Genomic DNA, 25,546 nt, shown 5'->3' on the forward strand with positions numbered 1-25,546 from the left:
AAAAAAAAAAAAAAAAAAAAAAAAAGTTTTATTGTTACCATTAATTGTAAATGTCTTTTTAGTTTCGGCAATAAAGGCTTAATAAATAAATTATTTACTAGTCCACTTATTTCAGATAAACTGCGAGTAGTTTTATACGAATCTACTCTATGCATGTCTCTAATCTAATAGGTAGATTACAAAAGTTATAAGAAACAAGAATACCCCGTCTTCCTGTTTTCTTTCCAACAATACAAACGTCACGAGCACAACACAATGTCTCGATTGTTCCTTTACAAGAGGATACAAACCGATTGACAAAAATCGCAAATAACATCGGGACAAGTTCTAGTATTACCCTGGATATCTCCTATTGTGGACCGCTTCTAACTTTTAAGTAATAAGGTTGAATATCCTGTTTGGTAACTGTAGTGATATTGTACAGTTTAGATCGTCATCAGAGATTGTATTTTGACATTTTCATCCCATTTTGCTGAATCGTCCCGGGGCTAATCGTTCGGAACGCGACAATCGACCATTCATCGGTCGGGTTGTCGCGTATTGCGAATGCCGCAAATTGCGATTGCTATTGATTTTATCTTTTGATACCTTGTTATATGTCAGCGGGGATTCCTTTATTGTTAGCTGAATGATTTGGTGCGTCATCTCGTCAGATTAAAATACATTTTACAAGTAAAAGGTCTTTACTGATTCTCTTACCTAGATTAAACAATTCTCTGAACAAACATTGTTTGCTTTATGTAATTGAAAAGTAAAGCAATAAAAATTTACCAACTTAATTGTATCAACTTCATAAGTTTGATTGAGTTAAAACTTTTTAACATTCACATACAAATTATAAGTTGTATTAAGTCGTGAAAAGTTTACCTGCTGAACGTAATAATTGTTACTAAACAAGTTTTATGAAAAACCTACTTTAACCATATTGTTAGTACTTATTAGTTGTTTCTAGGTTTTACTTTACCCACAACTTTAATTCATTTACGAACATTTCCTTCGGTTAATTATTGAAACCTTGTATGATTTGTTTTCGCAATTACACAATATTTTTAACGAATCATAGAGAAAGCTTCCTATTATCTAGTTAAAATTACAATGTTATTCAAAACAATATATCGTCAACCCTGATATATCAAGATAATAATATCATGTTATTTTTCTAGAAACTTCATATGGCGTTAATCCTTCCAATTTCAAATTACTATTGCATCAAAACTGCACGTATTGTAAAGATTTTTTTCACAGTTTAATGTTCTTCCAAAATATGAACCGGGTGCATCTTCAATGAATAGATAGCAATAACCCCAACAACTTGTTAACAAAGGGAATAAAGCCAGCTCCAAATATCCTTATCCTCGGAATGAGATTTAATAACGTTTTGTTAAAACGAATGCTCTTTTTACAAACCTCTTTGTCGGTCATTTGTAATACTTACCAATATTACATGATCTACCCTGTGAACGATAAGTTGAACTTGCAGTATGCGAAAGTAGTCACTGCCAGGTCTGGAATAACTGGTTGTTAGGAATCTCGAGAGATCCTTCCGTTTAATAAGTTGTGTTTTGTTATTAAGATATTTGTTAACATGTACTTGGTGTACTCTTGTATATAAGGGTACAGCTTGTTTAACATACAAATAAAAATAAATCTACTTAAATATGAAATGCGATTTTTGGCAATAACAGCAAACGTTGACCGTGGCTTTTCGTACGAAATGGAGCTGGGTACTGCATGATACTATTAGGTGTTTTCTTAATTCGTACTGACTTTATGAAAGCTCACCGTGCAACATGTTACACATCGTAACGTCGGTTAATACCCAGCTTGACTCGTACAATGTTTATCTATACTATTATAATAAAGCGTAAACACACATATCTTTATTGCCTAAGATGTCAGCAATTACAGCATATTTTTGAATAATTCTTTTTTTAATAAATAGCCCTACACTTACGTCAGGCTTTAGGCTAAGTATTTTCACGTCGTTAAACATAAGGGGTAAATATTTTGATAAAAACCCTAATGTGGGAAAGAGACCATAAGTTGCTGTCAACATCAAGGAATCAAAATTGCCGAGGTTTATCATGTCATGTTATTTTGACATTTGTAATTGATAATTTGACAAACTTAACATTAAAATGAAATTTTCATAATTTCATGCGGATGAAGTCGCATGTAAACAGCTAGTATTGATATAATCTTTGCAGGTTTGTCGGATATTTTGGCCTATATATGTCATCTGTATCTAAAGTTTCAACTGGTAATAATAAAGATCCCCCCACTAGGTGGGGAGGGACGCGGTCGTGTCGCTCGGAATTGCCCGCGGCGACAATATTGTCCACCGAAACCGAACTATGTACGTGGTATTGGATTTATGTACATACATACTATAATATATAGCTATAGATGTGACCATCTGTCCACGATTGCGGTTGACTTATCTAAGATTCTGTTTGTTAGTTCTTGGGAGACTTAATTTCAGTCTCTGTTGTTGTCTTGACAATTTATGATAAAGTATTAGTTTTACTTTAATCTTAATCTATTACTATTATAATAAAGCGTAAACACACACTACTTTGTTGCCTAAGATGTCAGCAATTACAGCATATTTTTAAATAATTCTTACTTTAATAAAAAACCCCATACATACGATACGCTTTAAGCTATATAAATAAATTGGAAAAAAACCTTTAATGTGGAAAAGAGACCAAAAGCTACAAGCTGCCAAAATTAAGGAAGCAAAATTGTCATGGTTGTCATGTCATTTTGACATTTGCAATTGATAATTTGACAATGTAAACAATAAAATGTAGGTTTTTTTTAATTACATGCAGATGAAACTGCACGGGTGCAGCTAGTAATGTTATAAATGCGAAGATTCAGACCGATAGTTGTTTGTGTAAAAAATTGTTAAACGGATCTAGAGGATTTTTTTGGCACAGAGATTACTGTCTGCAATAGCGCATAGGTTATTTTCCTTTTTTTTTTATTAATCTTGCGGAAGAAGCAAGCAAAAGCTAGTGTGACGATAAATTATTCCATCTAAAAGAAGAAAGTAGTCCCTTCTTGCTGTAAGCTTTTTTTATCTTAAATACGTTCAAAACTGTACATAAAAAACATGTAGTCAATCTATCAAGTAATATAACATTTATCCGTACATCTATTTAAACGATTCATAAAATGTACATGATACAAGCAAAAATATATAAAAAAAAAACACGCCTACGCCTAACTCTCAAAAACAAAGAGCTTTTAACGCATATTTGAATAGCATCCTACTTAGTAAATTACGTCGCGCCGCTTCACGTGAAAACCTAAATAGAATAAAGTACACACGCCAGGCGGAGTACGTCCAAATTAGGCGCGAAATCGCTCACGAGGGCCGTTCGCGAAACCTCGTTAGCCGACGCCATGTTTGTTCGGCGACAGCGAGGGTGGCGCCCTCTATGTACACAATGACCGAGAGTTAGGTGCATGTAAAAATTCACGATTTAGACTCTATGTGCCCTAAACCAAGGGAATAAGATATGTTATTGTAAGACACGAAGTTTCCGAGCTACGTTGTTATGTTTGGCAAGGGTATGTAGCTGACACAGGGGTGTGGGTAACACCCTCTGGTGTCGCGATTGTGTGACGCAATAGCTCGTATGTGAAATGGATATGCAACGCGATACCGAGCTAAGTGGTATGGCGCGGTGATTGCAAAACTTGCCATATTGTCGTATCGGAGAAGAAAAAAATATTAACAACAGTGTTGAAATTTACGACCGACTATTAAGTGTGAAATCGCAATTCTGTAGTCTGAATTTAATATGTATTAGTTCTATTTTTTTTTTAAATCTTTCCAAAACCTAACATTATGTGTAATCCGTATATTTGTTATTTTTTATCTATGATAATTTATGCTACGTACACCTATTTGTGCATTGTATAAAAAAAACAAAAGGGTCAGTTTTTAAAAATTTAAGCAATCTCCTCGACTGTTCCAAAACTAGGTTTTTGAAGGTAAATGTCAGATAACAAAGAAAACTATGTTTGTATAAACATCATAGTTCTGAGACAAATAAAAGGGGTAGACAGTAAACAAAGTTCCAGTTTTCAAGACAATAGAAAGGAATTCTTTCTGTTTGTCTTCAGTCTAATTGGAACCCGTGTTGCTCTCGCTTTGTATTCTGAAGCTTGAATTAAGATCTCGTTTGTCTCTGACATCTTGGACTACATTTGAAGTGTTAGCTTAGGTTAACTGCATGTACTGCAAACGAGTTTTTTTTTACTTAAAAGTGTCTAATCATTTTGTACATTATTCTTTCCGATTTCATCTTTGTATTATTGTATTTACTTTCGCCCGTGACTCTGTCCGCGCGGAATTTAAAAAATTGTAAGAAGCCTGTGTTCTTCCTTGTGCCAAAATTCATTGAGATCTCAGCAGTTTAGTCTACAAACTCTAACAATCATCCATACAATCTTCTGCATTTACGAGTATAATTATTAAGATTACGAGACGTAACATAATTTAGTATATAGTTTTTATGATAAAAGCTATCATAAAAGCTAAATTTAACAGTTAATATCAGGAAGATAATAAAGAAATTTCCTAAAGAAATACGCACCATCAGAAAACTGAGTTATCGATAATTTTTTTTATTAAATAGTAACCTTATTTAATAGTTTACGTTAAAGACTATTAACAGGCGACATAAGGGACGAAATATCTAATATCAGAGAAGCAGAAATGTATCTGGTTTTGTATAGAGATAGGTACAGTTTCATCCCTTTGCACGATCGCCTCTAAATGCCGAGGGGATAAATTAATTCGTGCAATTAATGTAGGGTTCAGAGCGGAGGAGGCTGCAGCTATCCCCAAGGAATTCAATTATTGATACCTCCCGCTGATCCCTGTTTCGTTCAGAAATCTGTCTGTCGTGTTGGAAGTGAAAGAAAATTGTACTCAATCCCTCCCTGTTTAAAAGCACGTGCCAACTTTTGATATTTTATAATCTCTACAAAATGTCCTTTGTAAGAAAGCTTTGTATTAAAATTAGACCCAGATTTAAGTATCACTTTATATCAACAACATTCTAAACTTTTATTTATAACAACTTTTTTAAAATGTATGTTCCTAACAACGATATTGATTAAAGAAAACTCATCATCTAGTCAGTTTGTTCCTTTGTATTAAAAATATGTTTTTATTTTAATGGCTAAATAGTCCGGTTCAATACCACGTAAGGAGTAGTAAAAAATACGATTTAACACGTATAAGTAAACGAACTTACGTTCATGTATGCTCAAAGAAAGATTTATAATGTTCAAAACAGGAAAATATTTTCTTATATTCTTTATGCCTAAAAAAACATTCTCCAAGATATTGAAGTCCGAAAAATGATTCGATCGTTTCTCATGTAGGATTAACTATTGTTAGCATTGTAGTGAGTACTTGAACGGTATGTCTAGTGGGCCGGTTGAACAAGGGAGCTAAGGTAGCGCACACAGCCGCGGCCCCGGCGGTGACAGGCGCAAGTGGCCGCTAATTGCCACTCGAGCGCCAATTACGACGATACGACTCGCAATGCAAAGCGAGTTGAGACTGCTACCATAGTGACATAAGCGGTGGAGTTAGTCAATTTCTTGTCTGGTCTTGGACCATAACTATAGGTCCCAATCTTTCATAGGTACAAGTCAAAGAATAAAGAGTGAAGAGACAGTAATAGCGTATCAGTGTTTGTTTGGTAAATAATAGGAAAATTTCTTTCCTTAGTGTAGTAAAACTTACCTTCTTACTTAGGTCGCCGCAAAGGCCTTATAACTGAAATAGTATATTGTACTTGTTAGTACGTTTAGCTCGGTGAGTAAATAATCATTGCAAAGTAATTAAAGCATGTTAATGTTGTTAATGTCAAAGGACTTGTATAAAATTTTACAATGATTTCTGTCATTATCTTTGAAAGAACAGAGACAACAAACAGTGTCAATACATTTGTACCGACTGTGAAATTTCTCAGTGACATATTTAATTTGTTTTAATACCATTAAGCTTAAATACGCTACCGCTTATCACACTCTTCTAGCGCTAAGTTTGAAGTGTGACGCGGGTTCTCCGGCGACGAGCGGAGAGCGAGCGAATGTGAAACACTCGAAACACTTGAGCCGAGCGCGGATTACGAATCGCTCCCGACCCGCCCGCTCCACACATACACATACACAACAAAAGAATATACGTACAAAAGGAGACTCACATGGACACACCTCTTGGAGAATTTTTCAGTGCCTAGCCTAACTAACGCTGCGCCCACCTTTTTTTCTGTTAAACTTTTACTCGTTTTGTACACGTACGTTGTGTGTTTTCGCTTGTTGTCGCATTACTTTGATGGAGTCTAATTTAAAATAAATTAACCCAAAATATAAGGCAATGAGAACTACGAACGTGAACATTTTAATTGGTTTATTTTTATGCAATTGGCTTGATTTTTAATGCTTTATATCGTCTAAGGTAAAGTACTGATTGAAGTTTAGGTACCTTCTAAGAGTTGTTAAAATTTACATGAGACTTTCATTAAGGTACTTTAAATAGCATGATATACGTTTACGGCTGAACTATTATTTTCCGTACTTATTTTATACGCATGTGTACACACAGTAAATGCTTAGGACAGGACTCAGACATAGGCATAAATGGCTCGTTAGACTATAATTATGATATTGAGGGTTGAAATAAAATGTGAAAATTTGCAGTGTAAGTGCTGGCTCTACGTCACGTCGATTGTGCGTGTTTCCTGCACCCCTATCAAACGTGCATGGAGAAAGCACATTCATATAAAATTTATATACATGTATGGTTATGTATACCGTAATTTACATGGTAAGAACCGTATATGCGTGCGTACATTTTCCTATTTCAAACGTAAGTATGCACTTAATAGGGCTCTTTGGTTCTTGTTTTGGATTAACTTACCTTTATTTTGCTTTACGATACATAAACTACGATTCAGGCTCTCATGAAATGATTATGTTTTGTATTTGTTGAAAGAAGTCTGTATGATATTTACTTAATTTTTGTTTGTGTCCTTGATTCTGTTTTATTTATAATTAGCTTTCGCCCACGACTTCGTGCGCATGGAAGTAAAAAAAAAGAAAGTAAATAGCCTACGTGCTCTTCCAGACTATTCTCTACATCTGTACAAGTTTCATCTAAATCCGTTCAATCGTTTAGACAAAAAAGTATAACAAACATCCATCCATCCACCTAAACTTTTGCATTTATATATTTATTAAGAAAGTGCTAAAATATTCCAATTTAAATGACGTACTCGTAGATTTATCTGATTCATTATTAAATCAAAATTTGTTATAACATTTTCTAGCACCCCCAATTAAAACAAAACAACAAAAAGCAATCTCCAGAGCGATGTCTAATTGCCGTATAATGCTGAAAATTTGCAAAACAGATTCGTTCATGAATTATAGATGTGCCAAAACTATGCCCTCCCGTGGGCATGTTATTTACGCGTCGCCTCGTAGGTATCATCGCTGGCCCCTTGTACGTAATTAATCGCGAGGGCTGTCCATATTCCCGACGAGGCCCGGCTTTATTAAATTTTAGCGCTTGCGAACCCATAGCCCTCCCCTCCTCCCCAACCCTCCGACCCCACGATTCCCCCCGCAATGAATAGAGCCGTCACTTTTACTATTCACAGCGCCCCGGTGGATTAGTGAGATGAATTTCCTGATCCTCCCGAGGCTTCGAATTGTGCGTAGGGCTGGTATCGATGCGGATTTTGTGAGATTGTGTGACGATTATGGGATATTGCTAATGATCTAGACTCATCGAAATTTATTGTATTTTGTTTAAATTGAATAAATATCTAATTCTTTTTACTTAAGCCTTCATGATGTATATTTTTATGTTCTTCTGACTAGTGGTAGTAAGAGATTAGGACACCGGTGAGCTGGACTGGCTGGAAATCTGCATATTGTGTGTATTGTGTTAATTAAAACACTATGCGTGTGCTAATTATGTGTCCCCCAAAAATAATTTGGAGATGAAAATCTGTGCTGTATAAATTCGATCCAAAACAAAATTGTGTACTATCTGTATGTAGAGGCAATTAATAGTATTTTTTCTGCATGTGTCTATTACACGAAATTGTGCAAATCGCATTCAAAAGATATGCAATTCAAATGGTTGGTGTCCGCGAGGCGTGCAGGCTGCGTTCGAGTTAGGCGGTCGGCTCTCTCGCGCACGCCCGGGGGTGTAATATTTTTCACCCCAACGAAAACACCGAGCGTTCGTTCCCTTTTGTCCCAACACAATGTACGTTCGTTATATTTTTTTAATAAACCGGGTCCCGTAAAGCGTGGAATCGATGGCCGCCGGCGACCGGCTCCCGAATCACACGGTTAATTATTGACACATCCGTTTTTTATCCGGACCCCCTCGGATAAAGCGCCATTGTGGCCGCCTAATAATATTCTCTTTGTAGTTTGGAATGGCGATTTCCTTACCTTTGTATGTTACGTTCGGATGCTGCTTTTGTACGCTTGAAACGTGCAAGGCGTTATTTGTTTTGAAATTGGTGGTTATCAATTTTCATAGAACAGAATATTACCTCATTCAACCTATTTCATTAATATTGTTATTTTCTTTTTTATATGAACAGACATACAACGAAATAGGTTTTATTTAAGAAATGGTTCACAAAACCATTTTATAGGAGTGTTTTGGTTTCGCACTTGAAGTCGAGACTTCGTATTTGGAAGGACTATACCAAAGTGTACTGGAAAGCACTACTTTATGACAGGGTTATCTTAAGACTATCTGAAATTTATTGCGGTATTGTAGTCATAGCAAAATACACACAATAATAACTACGTTATTACATTGCCTCCCTTCGCGTTGAATGACGAGGCGAGTTTCTATTTCACTCATGCTTGGGTTAATCGATATCTTCATTTAAATTAAAGATATCTTACGACAAAAACAACGCTTATAATTGAATTTCTCGACAGTAATGAGATGCGAAGTGGCTATGGTGGCGACGTCACAAACTACCCCCGATCAAGATAAAGGGTTGTTCGGTATCGCGCTCGTCGCGGTACGTACCGATCGTTTGCCGATAACAGCTATCGGGCACGGAAAGCTGCAGGCGAAGTCGCTTCAAAAAATTATATCGCATCTCAAACATGCGATGGAACGTTAATGCGGTATGCAAAAACTAATAAAATACAGCTCATTTGGTATACGCTTTTGCGTGATTACTGGTAATTTCCGTACCCAGAGTCGCCCTTTATTGTTGATTTCTCCCACGTCCTCGCCACTCAATGTGATAGTAAGATGTTCATATAGTACACAATATACATGGCTACTAAAAATTAACACGGTCTGTTTCTATCTATGACAAAATTAAGGTGGTGAACCCACAATTTGTCTAGTGAAATACTTACTGACGCTTTTTCCTTTTCACGTCTTTATCTTTTTCTATAGTTTACTTCACTAGCATGATCCAGTCTGTAATTGGTAATGAATATTTCATTATCTGTGCAGCGATTAAGGTTTCTAAATGCAAAAATGAAATGCATGGGTTTCGACAAATTACTAGTTATCTTTATATGCTTTTCTCAGTATATTCAAGACTAGCTTTTGCTCGTCAGCTGTAACATAACTTTTTAATGCCGTAAGAAAATCTTGAAAAAGAAAGATTGATAAAATGACTTGTTTAAGGTTTAACGTTTTCTTTATACCAAATTGCGCTTAAGACCTTATTTTTTAGGATTATTTCTATAGTAAATTGTTCACGATCTTATTACCCTTTCGTATGTCCGAAGCGATCATTGAAGACGTGTTTTTGTGCCGCTGATTGCGCGATGCGGTCTAAGACAAAGCTTTGTGTTCTCACCGAATTCTATGAGGATCGCGTTACACCATCGCCACCGCTCTGCTTTGCACTGCCTTTATATTGCCGCGCTCGGATGAAGTAAATTTCATATAATTTTTTTAAAATGATGTCAAAGAATTATAATTTGAATTTAAAAGTTTAATAAAAAACAAAATTAAAAGAGTTTTATGTCCTCTAATAAAGTAAATGTGTTAAGAGAGACATTTTCTCTATGTGAAGTTTTCATTTATAGTTAAACACAAATTGCTCAACATATATTATGCAAAGGCATTAATTGGTTGATAGTAAAGTTTTTCCATTTGGTTTTTCACAGAAAACATTTTTAAGTGTCATCGCAAAAAAACTAGCAGTCCCGGCTAGCTGCTGCAAAGAGGGTAAACAAAAAAATGTCAAATGAATTCCCCTCAAGCACCATCCGCTAAAACTTGTCGCTTAATTGCTTCGAGCTGAAACATCGACCTATGAATGAAAACCAAAAAAATTTATATTTCCTAAAACAGCCGATGGAAACCACTAAGCGCCCTTCCCCAGCCTTGTTAACACAAAGAACTGTAAAATCCGTGCAATTTGTACCCTCGGCACTCGCCTTCTACATATATACTTATCGATTTATCGCAAACACAGCCAGCACTTTTGAAAAGCCAACCTCTGACCTGACGATCGATTGTCAATTTTAATCCGTGGCATCAGAGTTGAGATCGCTTCAGTATCGACTCGTCGGATACGATATTTGGTGTCGCTGTATGCGGTAAAAATGCCGTCTTGTCGTAGGCATGCCGCGCCGCCGCCGCCCCTTACTCGGGCGACATTTTTACGAGTGGGCGAGAGGGGGCCGCCCGCGGTCGCTCCCGTCATTTCGTTGTCATCCGGGGGCTCCTTTTTGCGCGATCACCGCGCGAGCGTCGGCGTCGACAATACTGTTCAGTATTTTTATTCTTTTCGAGAAGAAAACGTTGGAAAAAAAATGCCGTAGAGAAAATGACGAACAATACCGCCCTTCGGCGAGATTACCGCCATCAGAAAATGAACGCTTTGTTAGATCCGTCCGGCGGAATGTTTTCAGTTGTTACATTAGTCTTGTCATTTTCATTAGAGCAGGGCTCGGCGGGCTATGAAAAGTTGTCGAATACCTACCCCCTCCCCCCCGACCTCTTCGCCCCGCTGTTACTTGTACCTTTCCAATTTGGAAAAGTGCCACATCGTTATTAGCGCTCGTACTCTCCTCCTACCCCGTACTTTACTTAATATCGAACACAAATCTTTTATCTTCATGTTGGTACATAAATGTTACATAGACAAACTACAAACGTAACAGATTTAAAACTATACTAGCTAGCTATAAGTATAATGAAAACAAAAAACGAATAGAAGTTAGATACATACACTCTGTATAATCTATTAGTAATCTGTCCCGATTAAAATAGGTTTTCTTTTTGAAAAACCAAGCGTTGTATGCGTAGGTGTGTATTCGATTATTTACTCATTTCCATCGTCTCTAATAAAAGGATGAGACTGGCACCTCTATTTTAATTTTATTCTTTGCTCTTGCGTTACTTCACCGCTAGTTTTATTATTATAACAAAAACCAATGTTAAAACATACAATGCCACCGACTAGCCTAGTGAATCTACAAGAAGTATGCGACATGTAATATTATTTTAATTGTAGTTCACGGAACTTGTAAATTGTTCTCATATTTTGACCACAGATCGTATCAGTGAGCAGTCAGCACAAGAGTTGGTCAGCCAGCACGCTGAGCTGCAGCAAGTGACAGGCGCGGCTGGCTACGTGTCAACACCAGTCCGTGATAAATCCGTCACGCCTGAAAAGTATTTCAACAAACCAGTATTTGGTAAGACTTCTAACTCTACACTTTAAATATTATTAAAATGTTTGAACTTTAAAGAAAAATACGTAATCGGATTATCACAGTTTTGGCACAGTCCATCTTACTTGTTACTTCTTACAAACAAAAGTTTAGATGGATGAATGTTTGTTAGAGTATGTAGCCTAAACGGCTGAACGACTCTCGATGAAATTCGCCATAGACTTTGAGGATAGTCTGGAAGAACACATAGGCTACTCACTTTTGTTTTTTTTATTCCACGCGTATGAAGTCGGTGGCGAAAGCTAGTAGTTCTATGTATAAGAACACATTTTATTACATACTGCCGTATTAGTTAACACCTTAATGTGTGACACAACTTTCTGTCTTCTGTAATAGGTCTAAAACTGATACCAACTCTTCTATGTGTAAAAATTATAATAGCACTAGCTTTCTCCGGCGACTCCGTTTGCGTGGAATTAAAAAAAATTAAAATGTAGCCTATGTGTTCTTCCAGACTATCCTCTGCATCTATAGCAAATTTAATTGAGATCCGTTCAGCCGTTTAGGCTACAAGCTCTAACAAACATCCATCCATCTAAACTTTCGCATTTATAATATTAGTAGGTTGAATCGAAACTTTTACATATTCATTCAACACCTCAATGCGCATCTAAGAGCATACATCTATCCGCTTCAATGCCTTTCCGCATTTAAATTATCAGATACGTCGATCATGACGATTGTTCAGTACATTTATAACAAGGCGATCGCTTGTAAACTTTTGTTGCTCGCACATCTGCAGCTTTTGTATGCTAACGGAATTAGATTTCAAATATTGATGTGTTTTTTATGGTGTAACGGCTGTTAACTGATTGCTTATGGATTTTTATTATTGGTTTAATTAGATTTTTTTGATATTGTATTGAGCGTAATGCTCTGTATAAGATAGTTCAGAGTTTGTTGGTGAAAAATAAATAATATATCATGCTTTAACTGTTATAATTAAGTACCAAAAGTTCAAAATAGACGAATTCAGGAAATGTTTCTTTGGAGTTACTCAAGTAAGGTAGTTCAGAAAAGTATTTTCACTATCGAACCAATAACACTAACGAATGGTTAAGTGTAGCTAGAAATCGGCCATTAGATGATTTTTGCTGCACTAAATAATGTAAGCAATACTTGCTTTTATTACTTTTGTAGTCTTTTGTAGTCTTTTGCACACCACTTTTATATAAAACTAGCTGTTCCCATGCGACTTCATTCGCATAAAATTATGAAAATTTTTTATTTCATTGTTTATGTGTCAAATTATCAATAGCAAATGTCAAAATGATATGACATGACAAACCTTGACAATTTTGCTTCCTTGATTTTGGCAGCAACTTATGGTATCTTTCCCACATTAGGATTTTATCCAAAATATTTACCCCCTAAGTTTAATAGCGTGCAAATATATAGCCTAAAGCGTACGTAATTGTAGGGCTTTTTATTAAAAAAAGAACTATCCAAATATATGCTGTTATTGCTGACATCTTAGGCAAGAAAGAAGTGTGTGTTTACGCTTTATTATAATAGTATCGATTGTTAACAATAATTCACAAGCAAGAGAATATAATTTGGATGTTTCTATCGGCATTTTGGCGTTTGAAAAATAACTTTTGATTTTTTAAACAAAACATTGGACTTTGGTCCAATTCGCTTGAGACGCTGGCATTTGCGTTAACAAGTTAGAAGCTATCAGGTCATCGAGCGAGTTCAACCTTTTATACTTGTCGCTGCTAGCAAATTCAAACAACATGTATGCAGCTTCTGTTATGATGAATAATCTAGTGCTTATCCACGACCACACTTGTAACAGTGATAGAGCCCGCTTTAACATCTTCGCACGAATTGGCCGGCTCGCTCCGTGCAATACCACGACCACACAGAAAAAATGGGATGCAATTCCGTGTTTCGTCTGATGAGTGTGGTGCCGGAAGCCTAATTTAGTCCTTTTCCCTTTCCACCCTTATCTTAAGAGGAAAGGATGAGAAGGAAAAGTGGATTTAACGGTGGAGGAGACGCATAGGAAGGGGAAATGTCCTCTTTATGTGCGTCTCGTTCTCCGTTAATTAAGGGTAGGCAACGCATCTGCAATTGCGGATGTTTGTGGGCAGCGGTCGCTTTCCATTTCGGTGGATTCAGTGATTCAGGTGGCCGCTTGCTCGTTTGCCACCTTATGTTATAAAAAAAAAACTTGATGTTATGTCGCATAAGAAAAGACGTCGTAAAAGACATGGCACGGAAGGTGTTAATTATGCGGCGTCTTGAGACGTGTCGGAGCGACCAATCGTCACCTCGCGTGTGACCGGGCGGGGCCAGCACTGTGCGGCGATGATATCGATTAGCTCACGACACCCACTTGTTTAGATTTTTTTGACTCTTTGGTTAAAATATTTTTTATCTGAGACTTTTTAATTTTTTATGTTTAGTGTTAATGTCAGTTTAACCAAAGGATTTCACCTTCCCTTTTCAGTTTTTTGAAATCCCTATATTAAATAATACATTTAAAATAAATGAAAGTATAATAAGTAATTCACAGTAAGCTGTACCAGACCGTGACAGCTTTGTGAACAATTACAAATTCTTGAAATTGTATTGTCGACGCCAATGATATTAAAATTAAAAATATATATCTAGATGTATTCTTGGTGTTTCTAAATTTTTTTTACCTCTCGATCGATTTTTTTTTCTATCTCGATCGATTAATTCTAGGTTTAAAAACATAAAAATGTTTACTTCGTAAACTTTATTTTTAATTTCCTTGAAAGTCAAATCAAGCTATCTAAAATGAAGACTCCGGATCTTCAAAATATCAAATAAAGTAAGACCTTACTTATAACCGTTAAGAATATCTGTAATTCATATTCTCATATCAAATAACACTCATCGTAGCGTATCGTAGTACCAAAGAAGTACAATCAGCGTCAATCTAAACAAATATGAACACACAACATGCGGGGAGTTTCTCTCGGCACGTAGTACGCACTTTAAAAGTGAAATCATGACATTTCCCTCTACATTTAGGCACCTAAACCGTTTGCAAACAACATTGAGAGCCGGCGCGAGTAAATGAAGGGGGAAGGAGGGTCCTAAACAAAAGGTGCGAGCCCTCCCACCACCCTGCCTCATCGACCCGGCTAGAGGGTAACGCATACGGTTACCATGATCCTAATTTTGTTGGATAATCTCAAAATACTGGTCTATTGATGTAATCTCTCAAAATTCATGAATTCGAATAAATAATTAAAGCTACAATTTGTATAGAAGCTCTTTACCGTATGTATTATTTTTGATTTTTTACTACATTCAGCAGAGGTATATCCTTAATTAGAATGGCCTAATTTTATTTTATTATAATTTTACTAGCTGTTGCCTTTTCACCCTTTCGTTACTTGTTTTTCTATAAGAATTTTTGTCGGAAAATTATAGCGGGAAATCGAAAGCAAAAAATGCGAAGCAATCCACAGTAAACGCTAGTTTATTATTTACAATTCACATTTATTCACAGTTTTTTCGCATATCCATGAACTGCCTGTAAGCTTGGTTACCGTAGGCCGGGGGGTAGTTGTGCTTTTTCGCAGCGCGTGTCACTTGCGCGGCGGGGCGCGGGCGCGGCGGCCGACACTGCGGGCGTCGGGATCCGAGGTCCGGGCGCCGCGTTGCCATGGCGACGACACCGCGACACCACCCCAGCCCCAACCCCAACCTCACGGCCGGCGTACACAGAAACAACCCCTATAGACCGGTGCACACGGCGCACGGTTGCTCACTTATATACCCGTTACACATAAGCCACCCCTGTCTACATAAGACGGTACGGTCAGGCGATGTAAATAACGCGAGATAACTTCGAGAGGGTCTAATGGAATAGGGAATCGTGTTTTGGAAAGTGCCCCGGAGAGAATGTTCTGGGTTGTTAGCGGTATAAGGGCCGCCTGCCATGTTAAGTGAAAGTCGATACAGGGTTTAGGTCGGAGAAATTTGATTATTCGAACGTTAGTTGGCACGGGAATGGTGTAAGGTGACCGCAGTCGGCTACCCTCCGAGATACGCCTAAATATAACTTCAAACTCGTTATCCTTTAGTTAAGCTTAGTTATGAATTTCGTGTACAATCTAAGTTTAAATTGTTTAGCTCTAAGCAAAATCTATTAGACATACTGTCCTGTCCTGATGTCTTTGAGGACCGTCGTACTTTGTGTGCGTAAACCACTTTGTTAGTAATTATTTTTTAACGCCAGGGTCCAGATATACGTAGTTTATTAATGTGTCCTGTTACTCACAGATAAATTACCTTTTTAATGGTGAAAGAATTTTTGGAATCGGCCCCGGAGTTTTTGCCTGAATCAAATGAACGAATATCGAATAACATACGAAAATCCGAAAATACAAATATTTCCTCTATTATTATAGGTTGGTATGTTAATACTGTAAAAATACTATGATATAGTAAATGGTAAATAAGTGGTTACTTTAAAGACAAAAGTACAAAAGAATATAGTTGTCTACATTATTCGATTAAATGAAAAAAAAATAGAATTCTAAACTTAACTTTTCTCGTTTTTATTTATATAGTTAAAAAGTAAAATCACATCACATGTACCAAATTTATAAATTAAACAATATAAATGAGTATACGAGTCCTTAAACTAAATAATTAAACTTGTACTCTATTTTTCTTGTAACGTTATCATTCATTTATCACCGAACTGCTTCAAAGAATCTCTTGACAATTTTGTCTAAACCTTCAGCGGTAGTCGTCTGAAAAATAACAAAAAATGTAACAGTTATTTTTAAATTTAACTTTGTACCGCTTACGGTTAACCATTGATAATATCTTACTTCTTACTAATATAAGATTGGATGGATGTATGATAAAAGGGTTTGTAACCTAAACTGTTGAACGAATATTGCTGTTGGCGAGATGTTGATCATAGTTATAGAGATTGACAGATGCTATAGGGAAGGGACGAGTATGCAATTGAATGATCTAGTGTTGCGCCGCTCCGACACGGTACCGATTTCTTCTTAAAATAACTTACCGCTATCATTTTATCATGAAAAAATTCACGTATATGTTTCGAAGTTCTGCCGTTCTCTTCCCTCTGTATGTGTATCATTTTATTATCCTCTATTGTGATAACGCTCTTTACCTGTAATTAGTTTAATTAATATGTCAAAGTATGATTATTTATATAAAATTAATTTCTTTACCTGTTTTAAATCATCATTAACTTGAGCTTGTCCCTACGGAGGGTCGATACTATATGTGCATGTCTTCTATATATCAGCCGTCATATCTGAATCCTCTCCCTTCTTAAGCATATACTCTTTCACACAACCCAAAGATATCTTCGGTCTTCCCCTACTTTTGTAGTCAATCACATACAATCTTAACATTTACTTAATTTTAATAAATAGTTACGTATGATACAATATCCAGTTACCTTAATACCGTCCGGTTTCACCTCATCAAATTCCACTCCTAAAGCAAATGTGACGGAAGAATTCACCAATCTTGAACTAAAACTGAATGTATAAGTACCGTTCTCGTTTAATGTTAGACTGTGCGTAGGACGAAGTGTGAGTGCAGCCTTCCTAGCTATGTAGCCTACACCTAAAACATATTAATATTTTATACTAGCCGTAGCTCACGACTTCGATCGCGTGGAATAAAGAAATAATAATAAATATAACCTATGTTCCTCACTGATAGCTTTAATGGTGAAAAAATGTTGTAATTTGCCGAGTTTTTGAGTTTCAATACAGACAAAAATACAAATCTTTCTTCTTTATAATATTAGTATATGATGAGAGTTTCAACATGCGAGAGTCTGCGCTTGTTCCATCAATATTGTCCAGCTTCTATTCAAATATTTCTAATTTTGGATTTTTGTATGTATTGAAATAACTTAAAAACTACTAGGCCGATTTAAAAAATTCACTGTGTAACATTCATTGTGTAACAGGCTATATTTTTTTTCACGTAGGTTAGCAACAGCTTGTAGGTAATAAAGTTATTCCTACTAATTGAGTTACTATAGTTTTTACATTAGAATTAAAATGTTAATTAAAATGTTAAGTTAAATTACCTATAAAAATTAGATAATCCTCAAAATTCTCCGAACCGACCATCACATATTTCACATCTAAAAATTCTTCCATATTAACACCAAAATATCTCAATTTCACGTAAATTCGTCACAACGTTCGCCACCGTCTGACATTGTTTTGTTTGCTATCAGGCCAAAGTTACGAGATAAATGATAAATTCACTATCAAATGATAACAAAGAACGATGGGTTGATTTCCTTGCTTTTGTTTGCTAACTTGTAATTGAGTTCGTCTTGCTCGATGGTCGTTGCCCTACTTTTAAAAATAACATTGTAAATTACGAAGAAAACTTTGAGATCTCCATAAAAAAAAGATCGATAAACAACTCACAATGTAACTCCACGAAACAATAAACATAAAAAAAAGAACTGACTAATTCTTTTCGGTTCGGTGTTCTAAACTGAATATTTTACTTGTTACATTTATAAACTACGATACGATCGCATGTAACAAGACGGACGTTAGTTATGAATGTTGAGGAGTACACCGGTAGAGGTAGACTTAGAAAGAGATGGATGGATTGCGTGAAAGGTGCCATGATCAAGAAGGGAGTGATGAATGAGATGACGGATGATAGAGTGCTTTGGAGGACGAAAAGCCGGTGCGCCGACCCTACGGGAGTAGCATAAGGCAGGGGAGATGATAATGATGATTTATAAGCTACGATATTGATTACATTAATTTGTTAAATTCTCTCTATTTATATTCTTATTCATCTTCTATCTCCAGGTCACAAGAGTATTTATGATGAGACAAAACAGAACCCGGACGATACAAATAATAGGGCTAGCAAACGCCAAGATTGTCTTGACACCAGCACAGAAGGTAAATCTTAACCGTCAATTAAATATATATTTAATTGAAAATAACACTATTCACCATAATAACATAGAGTAATCTTCTTACTAATATACATATCTTACTTATTACTTTTACTTATTACTTATAATATTATAGATGCGAATGTTTAGATGGATGGATGGATGTTTGTTAGAGTTTGTAGCCTAAACGGCTGAACGGATTTCGATGAAATTTGGTATAGATGTGGAGGATAGTCTGGAAGGACACATAGGCTACTCACTTTCGTTTTTTTTAATACCACGCGGACGGAGGCGCGAGCGAAAGCTAGTACGCTTATAAATGCGAAAGTTTGGATGTATGGATGGATGTTTGTTAGAGTTTGCAGCATAAACGGCTGAACGGATCTCGATGAAATTTGGCACTTATATAGAACATAGTCAGGAATAACACATTCACTACTTTCAAACTTTGTTTATTTAATTTTCGCGGACGAAGTGCCAGACAAAAGCTAGTTAATAAATAAAATCTCCAATATAACACTAAAATGTAAGATAGATGTATCAAAAATGTCTCATGTGACCTATATCTATGGGGTTATTTATAAAAACCTGTAGAGAAAATATACAAGAGTGCAAATTGCGATCCCCGCTTTGAGCGGCTCCCAGGTGCTGTAAGGGAGACTCAATACTTTCATTAGGGTGAGTTGTACGACAACGTAATCACAGTAATGGCCCCATTGTTGCCAACGTCGCCATTTTGAATCGCGCTCAAGGCGTACGGGCCGCGTAAAGAAATCGAGAATACGCACATTAGCTGACTCTTGTTTACTATGCGAAATGGAAACTTGCAGTTGGATGAACAAAAAGAAAACGTGTGTTAATTAGCTAGCTTCCAGAATGTATGTAGCTATTTGTCAAAACCTCTAAGCTTCATAGTTACTTATTCGACTGAGCGTTCTTCAAGTGTATTAAAACAATTCAATTGATCACCGTCATCACCCTCTCTGCATTATTACTTATTCCTTTATCTATCCATCGCTTTTGACAGTCTCCTGCCTTGTACCTAGTCATGTTTATCTTACTAATATTACTAATATTATAAATGCGAAAGTTTAGATAGATGGATGGATGGATGTTTGTTAGAGTTTGTAGCGTAAACTGCTAAACGGATCTGGAAATTTGGCATAGATCTAGTGCATAGTCTGGAAGAACACATAGGCAACTTGCTTTTTTTTTAATTCCACGCTTACGGAGATGATGCCCTCTTTCAGTATTGTGACATAGTGATTGTAGTACGTGTAAATAAACAGTTGTCATTTACTGTAGTAATCATGTATGATGTCAGGGTTTTAAGCTTGCTCTGTAGTCAAAATTTTAAAGTCAAGTATCATTTAAAATTCTGTATTTAAAATTCAGAAAACAATGATGCGGGTCTGGTGAAAATCCATAAGAAACGACGCCTGGCAGCCAGTGAATTGGGTATGGGCTGCGAAACAATGTACGACAAGCCACTACCTTCGTCGCTGGAGAGAACAGAACTGCCATCCACCCCGGAGAAGAAACAAGCTTCACAACCCGATACTCCTCAAAATGTCAGGTAAAGATTTACAAGAGATTTGTTTTTGTGAACGTTTTAAATCATTTCTTTAACAATGAACATTTATTTTTTTATATAATAAGGTTGTTACCAAAATTTATTAATAACCAGTATAGACTACGTCATAGCTACGAAGTTTATTGCTATTTCAGGTTTCAAGGCTAGTTTCGGTAACTATTATGCCTACGAAATATAGTACTGGATGTAAGAATAAAATTTAGAGTATAAATACAATTCAATCTATCATTTTTATTACATGTTAAAATATTTCTATGTAAAAGTGTGCAATTAATCAATGTGTTTTTCGGTTCGCGATTTATTTAAGTTAAGCATGGCAAAGGTAACTCATTTTATTAATTGTAGATAGTTTTATTAACTGTAGTAAGCTTTTAAAGTCTATAGATTTAGCATGTTATCTAATTGGAATATAAATAACGCATGTTTTTATTTCATTTTACTTTCTAATTTGTGTTTTATTGCTTACTAAATGTCACTCTATGTTGTAGGTATAATATATACAGTGTCATAGAGTAGATTTCGCATGTTGTAGTTTACGCAAAAAACCGAGTAATAAGTCAATTTTTGTTATATTTCTTACTTGAAGTAAGATAGCACTCCGTACCTTATAATTCTAGACCAGTGGTTCTCAAACGTATTAGTGAAAATGTTTGTTAACAAAAATAAAATGCAATAGATTTAAAACTTGGTTTAATTGTCTGCATGTGTGCATCAACCCAACCGGTTATGAATGTCGTCAGCAAAATCAGAAAGAATTAAGAATTTATGGTTTACAATTAATTTTGGTATACGGCATTCACGATCGGTGACATATCGCACCTTTATTCATAAAAATGATTAACTCAAAATATATATTTTTTGAGTTTTTATCATAAATGACGTTATTTTCGCGAGAAGAATACGACTAATTCTACTCGCGTCACAATAGAAATAAAATAAAAAGTATAGGACAACGACTTTCTCTCTCATCTCAAATCTCCTGTGCCCAACTTCAAGTCTATGCCATACTCCAAACACATTTTCCCAAAAAACATACATTTTGAGTTAATTATTTTTATGTATTAAGGTGACATTAGTATTGACAGGAATATTATGTTTTCCAGAACGCTGTACAATCTGGTGGACAACCTCCGTCTGAGGACGTCGATGCTTGTTGATTGCAGTGTACCGACTGTGTACTACGGCGCGAGGACGCACAAGCAGCTGCAGCAGGTGATCAAGGAGTTTGCAACCACGGACTACTGCGGCCAGCTGCAGATGACGATACTGTCGAGTAGGGACTACAGCTGCGTGCGGGAGTTCGACAAGAAGACCTGGAGTACGCGGAATGATATGTGCAGAGCTTGTGTTAAAGTAAGATTTTTTTGTAACTTATGTTAAACTCGCTGTTGCCCGCGACTTCGTTCGCGTGGTATTAGAAAAGACGAACTATGTAAATAACAAAAACTACGTGTACCTTGGGAACCAGACACTTTTCAGGGATGAACCTTCTCCCATGTGTACTCCAGACTTTGTTTTATATCTGTGCCAAATTTCAAGAAGATATGTTGAACCATTGTACACAAAAACAAAATTAATGCATCCCATGGGAACCGTAATTATTTCCGGGATAAAAATATACTATAGCCTATGTGTTCTTCCAGACTATGCTCTACATCTGTGCCGATTCATGGAGATCCGTTCAACCTTTTAGGCTACAAACTCTAGCAAACATCCATCCATCTAAACTTTCGCAGTTATAATATTAGTTAGAATAAGTAAAATTTGTTCCTTTTTCTAGCCTTATACAACAACAGGACAGAGGTCGGATTCGAACTGCAAGTTCTACGACAACAGAGCGTTGCTCAACCACCAGTCGTTGCCTCCTGCTTTCGACCTGGAGGAGCTGGTGGCGAGGGGAGAACAGATACGGGCCTGTCCGTACTACGCGGCGCGCGGCATGGCGCCCGCCGCGCATATCGTGTTCTGCCCTTACAACTACCTTATAGAACCTAGCATTAGGGATAGTGTGAGTATAAAATCTTATTTTTTTAGCCTATGACATATATCATATCTTTGGCGGCCATAATGATTAGGATCATGGAAATTCAATAACATATAGTTTGTTTTATTTTTAGTAATCGTTTTTGTTATATAGTAGCTGTTGCTCTCGACTTCGTCTCCGTGAAATTTAGTAATATAGCCTATGTTAGTCATAGATATATGATGTATGTATAACCTTTCAAACGGTAAGAGAATTTTTAAAATCGGCCAAGTATTTTTGAGTTATTTCAATATATACCAAAATACAAATCTTTCCTTTTTATATTACAATTGTAAGCTTTGAAACTCCGTAATTATGTATATTGTCTGTATTTCAGATGCAAATCGACTTGTCGGACAACATTGTGATAATCGACGAGGCGCATAATATTGAGGACATCTGTAGAGATGCTGCCACATTTAGTTTTACTAAGGATAATATACAGGCAGCTATTAAGGTACAACTATCTCCATTTATCTCTCTCTCTCTCTCTCTCTCTCTCTCTTTATTGAGACACTAGCTTTTCGCAACTACGCCTGCGTGAAATAAAAAAAAAACACAAAAATGTAGCCTATTTTGCTCACTGATAACGTAGCTTTTTAATTAAATATTTGAAATCGGCCCAATATTTTTTGAGTTATTTCAAAACATACAAAAATACAAATCTTTCCTCCTTAAGTAGTATACATGTCTCCCTAAACTCTCTGTTTCTGTTGAGATAAATGTCAATCACAACGGCTTTCAAATACATTTTTATATTTATCTTAAGTGATTAGATAATGATATACTACTTAAATATGTACGTATGTCTGTTTGTGACGTCATAAATATAAAGATTACTAGTTTTCGCCCGCGACTCCGTTCACGCGGATTAAAAAAAAGAAAAGTATGTAGCCTATGTGTTCTTCCAGACTATGTTCTACATCTATGCCTAATTTCATTGGGATCCGTTCATTCGTTTACACTACAAACTCTAACAAACATCCATCCATCCATCTAAACTTTCACATCTTACTAATATTATAATGCGAAAGTTAAGATGGATGGATGTTTGTTAGAGTTTGTAGCCTAAACGGCTGAACGTATCTCGATGAAATTTCGTATAGATGTAGAGAATAGTCTGGAAGAACACATAGGCTACTCACTTTAGTTATTTTTAATCTCACGCGGACAGAGTCGCGGGCGAAAGCTAGTTTATAATATTAGTATGATATCTGCTTGTGACGTCATCATAAAGATTATTAGGATTGTCATTATCATTGGTAAGAGATAAAAAAATAGTATTAAAATGCGAGAATGAGATGCTTGTTTTTTTTATATCTCCAAACTATGTTTGAATAAAATTTACCAAAAACAGATTTAATATTGCCTAGATTAGCGCATAGACTATTTTTTTTATTTCGCGTGGAATACATATGCGAAGGTTAAGAAATTATACTTCTTAAATAATATACGTTTTGATAATACTATTATGTAATTATTCAATGTAATATAAATCTATAAATAATAGTAAAATATTTCAGGAGTTAGAGTTAGTCGCCGGGTACAGGTTCGCGAATCAAGATGCCCTACGTTATGTTGAGTACTTACTGCGAGCGCTCAAAAGTTGGGACGATTGGTGAGTTAATCTTTACTAAACAATACTCAGAGACATCGCAACCGAATACTAAAACCACATTTAAATATTACTGTAAGGTCACGGTTTAACCATATCTATACTTAAATAGTAATATAATAAAGCGTAAACACACACTACTTTGTGACGTAAGATGTCAGCAATCACGGCATGTTTTTTTGTATAACTACTTAATAAAAAGCCTTACTCTTACGTCACGCTTTATGCTTTATATTTTACGCTATTAAACTTCGAGGGTAAATAATTTATTAAAACCTTCGTGCAGGAAAGGGACAAAATTTTTGACGTCTGACATATTGTATTCGGCCGATAGTCCCATAAATATATTGTTATCCTTCTCATTTACTTTAAAACAGGTGAAATAACAATGTTTTGTGATTTTCTAGGTTCGTGAACCAATTACCTTTGATCAAGCAAAAAGCGATGACTGGCAATGAGGCAGTTTTCATATGGACTGCAGAAAACTTCGTACAAACTCTCAACAATCATAATATAGGACAGCAACAGTATAAAGGTATATTTTTTTTATAGTAATTCCAATTAGCAGGGATATTCAATCATCAAATCTGTGGAGTTGACAATCTATTATCTATCTCTTTCTATCTTGGGTATTTGTAATGTCTTGTTCTTTCAGCAAAAATAAATCGGATTCGCCAAGATTTTGGTTGCCATTTTAGTAATGTTAGTGAACCATTTGATGTCATTTTTTGTTTTGGATTTTTTCGTTTTTGATTCATACGATTTAAATATATCTTTTTAAATTTAAAGTTACTAAATTTAATATCAAGTAATACAATACAAGAAATTCTAAATTAAAAAAAAAAATATTAATGTGGCAACTAGAATATAACTCGAAACAGTTATGCACCCCTGAATTTTTAATATCGCTTCTCCTTTGACGTGGTTTTTTACATTTTATTAATTAATCAAATTCGTTCAAAGTATAGGTAATTTACACAGCAAAGTCTTTTTGCTGAAAATGTCTATTGGCAGCATTTTTACAAAGTACCTACACTTTAATTTTTATTTTACGATGAATTAATAAAATGTAAAAAATCACGTCGAACGAAAAGCGATATAAAAAATTCAGGGGTGCGTGACTGTTTCAAATTATGTATTTAAAAAAATGCTGCCATATGTTCAACAAAATGACTTTGTTTTGTGTAATTTCTAAGATTTCCATAAGAACGCGGAGTTATTCTGCAAACGTCTCCGAGAAGACCCGCGCACGTTGCTGGGCGTGACGCAGCCCACCGCCACGCTTCTAGAGAACATAGACACCGTCTTGGGTGAGATTTACTTCACTTATACGTTATTTCTTAGTAATATATACTTAATATCAGAAAGTGGAATGATTTGTATTTTTGTATGTATTGTTGTTACTCAAAAACTTCTTGGCTGATTTCCAAAATTCTTTCGCCAATAAGAAGCTAGGTTATCAATGACTAACATAGGCTATATTTTTAATTTCACGTGGGTGGAGTCGCGAGCAACAGCTAGTATGTACTTATGTTAGACAGTGAAAAGATTTGTATGTTTTGAAATCTTTCACCAGTAAAAAGCTACGTTATAAGTAACATAGGCTATATATTTCTA

At 35.8% G+C, this 25,546-nt stretch overlaps 2 protein-coding genes across 4 annotated transcripts in view; one reads left to right on the plus strand and one right to left on the minus strand.

Moving 5' to 3' along the window:
* Window positions 1-25,546, plus strand: part of LOC106109404 (Fanconi anemia group J protein homolog) — a 45,099-nt gene that overhangs the window by 14,351 nt on the left and 5,202 nt on the right. The window contains exons 3-11 of one of the 3 annotated variants that reach the window (XM_013290896.1): window positions 11,602-11,745; window positions 18,606-18,701; window positions 20,093-20,273; window positions 21,395-21,644; window positions 22,072-22,299; window positions 22,652-22,771; window positions 23,838-23,932; window positions 24,337-24,464; window positions 25,126-25,239. In XM_013290896.1, coding sequence (XP_013146350.1) covers window positions 11,602-11,745; window positions 18,606-18,701; window positions 20,093-20,273; window positions 21,395-21,644; window positions 22,072-22,299; window positions 22,652-22,771; window positions 23,838-23,932; window positions 24,337-24,464; window positions 25,126-25,239 — 1,356 coding nt within the window. The remainder of the gene's footprint in view (window positions 1-11,601; window positions 11,746-18,605; window positions 18,702-20,092; window positions 20,274-21,394; window positions 21,645-22,071; window positions 22,300-22,651; window positions 22,772-23,837; window positions 23,933-24,336; window positions 24,465-25,125; window positions 25,240-25,546) is intronic. The other 2 variants (XM_013290904.1, XM_013290913.1) reach the window with 2 other exon arrangements.
* LOC106109421 (fatty acid-binding protein, muscle-like) lies at window positions 16,358-18,347 on the minus strand. The gene is made up of 4 exons (XM_013290923.1): window positions 17,855-18,347; window positions 17,210-17,379; window positions 16,805-16,915; window positions 16,358-16,523 (listed from the first exon to the last, which is right to left on the minus strand). Exons 1-4 carry the CDS (start codon window positions 17,925-17,927, stop codon window positions 16,464-16,466), a joined length of 414 nt encoding a protein of 137 aa, XP_013146377.1. The 5' UTR covers window positions 17,928-18,347; the 3' UTR covers window positions 16,358-16,463.

Source organism: Papilio polytes, unplaced genomic scaffold, assembly GCF_000836215.1.
Source record: "Papilio polytes unplaced genomic scaffold, Ppol_1.0 DF824269.1, whole genome shotgun sequence".
Lineage (NCBI taxonomy): Eukaryota > Metazoa > Arthropoda > Insecta > Lepidoptera > Papilionidae > Papilio > Papilio polytes.

Excerpts from the sequence above, each read along its gene's own strand:
- LOC106109421 (XM_013290923.1), bottom strand. The coding sequence starts at position 17,927 with ATGGAAGAATTTTTAGATGTGAAATATGTGATGGTCGGTTCGGAGAAT. Across the intron at positions 17,380-17,854 it reads GGATTATCTAATTTTTATAG|GTGTAGGCTACATAGCTAGG; the intron begins GTAATTTAACTT and ends AATATGTTTTAG. Across the intron at positions 16,524-16,804 it reads TTCATGATAAAATGATAGCG|ACGACTACCGCTGAAGGTTT; the intron begins GTAAGTTATTTT and ends GTTATTTTTCAG.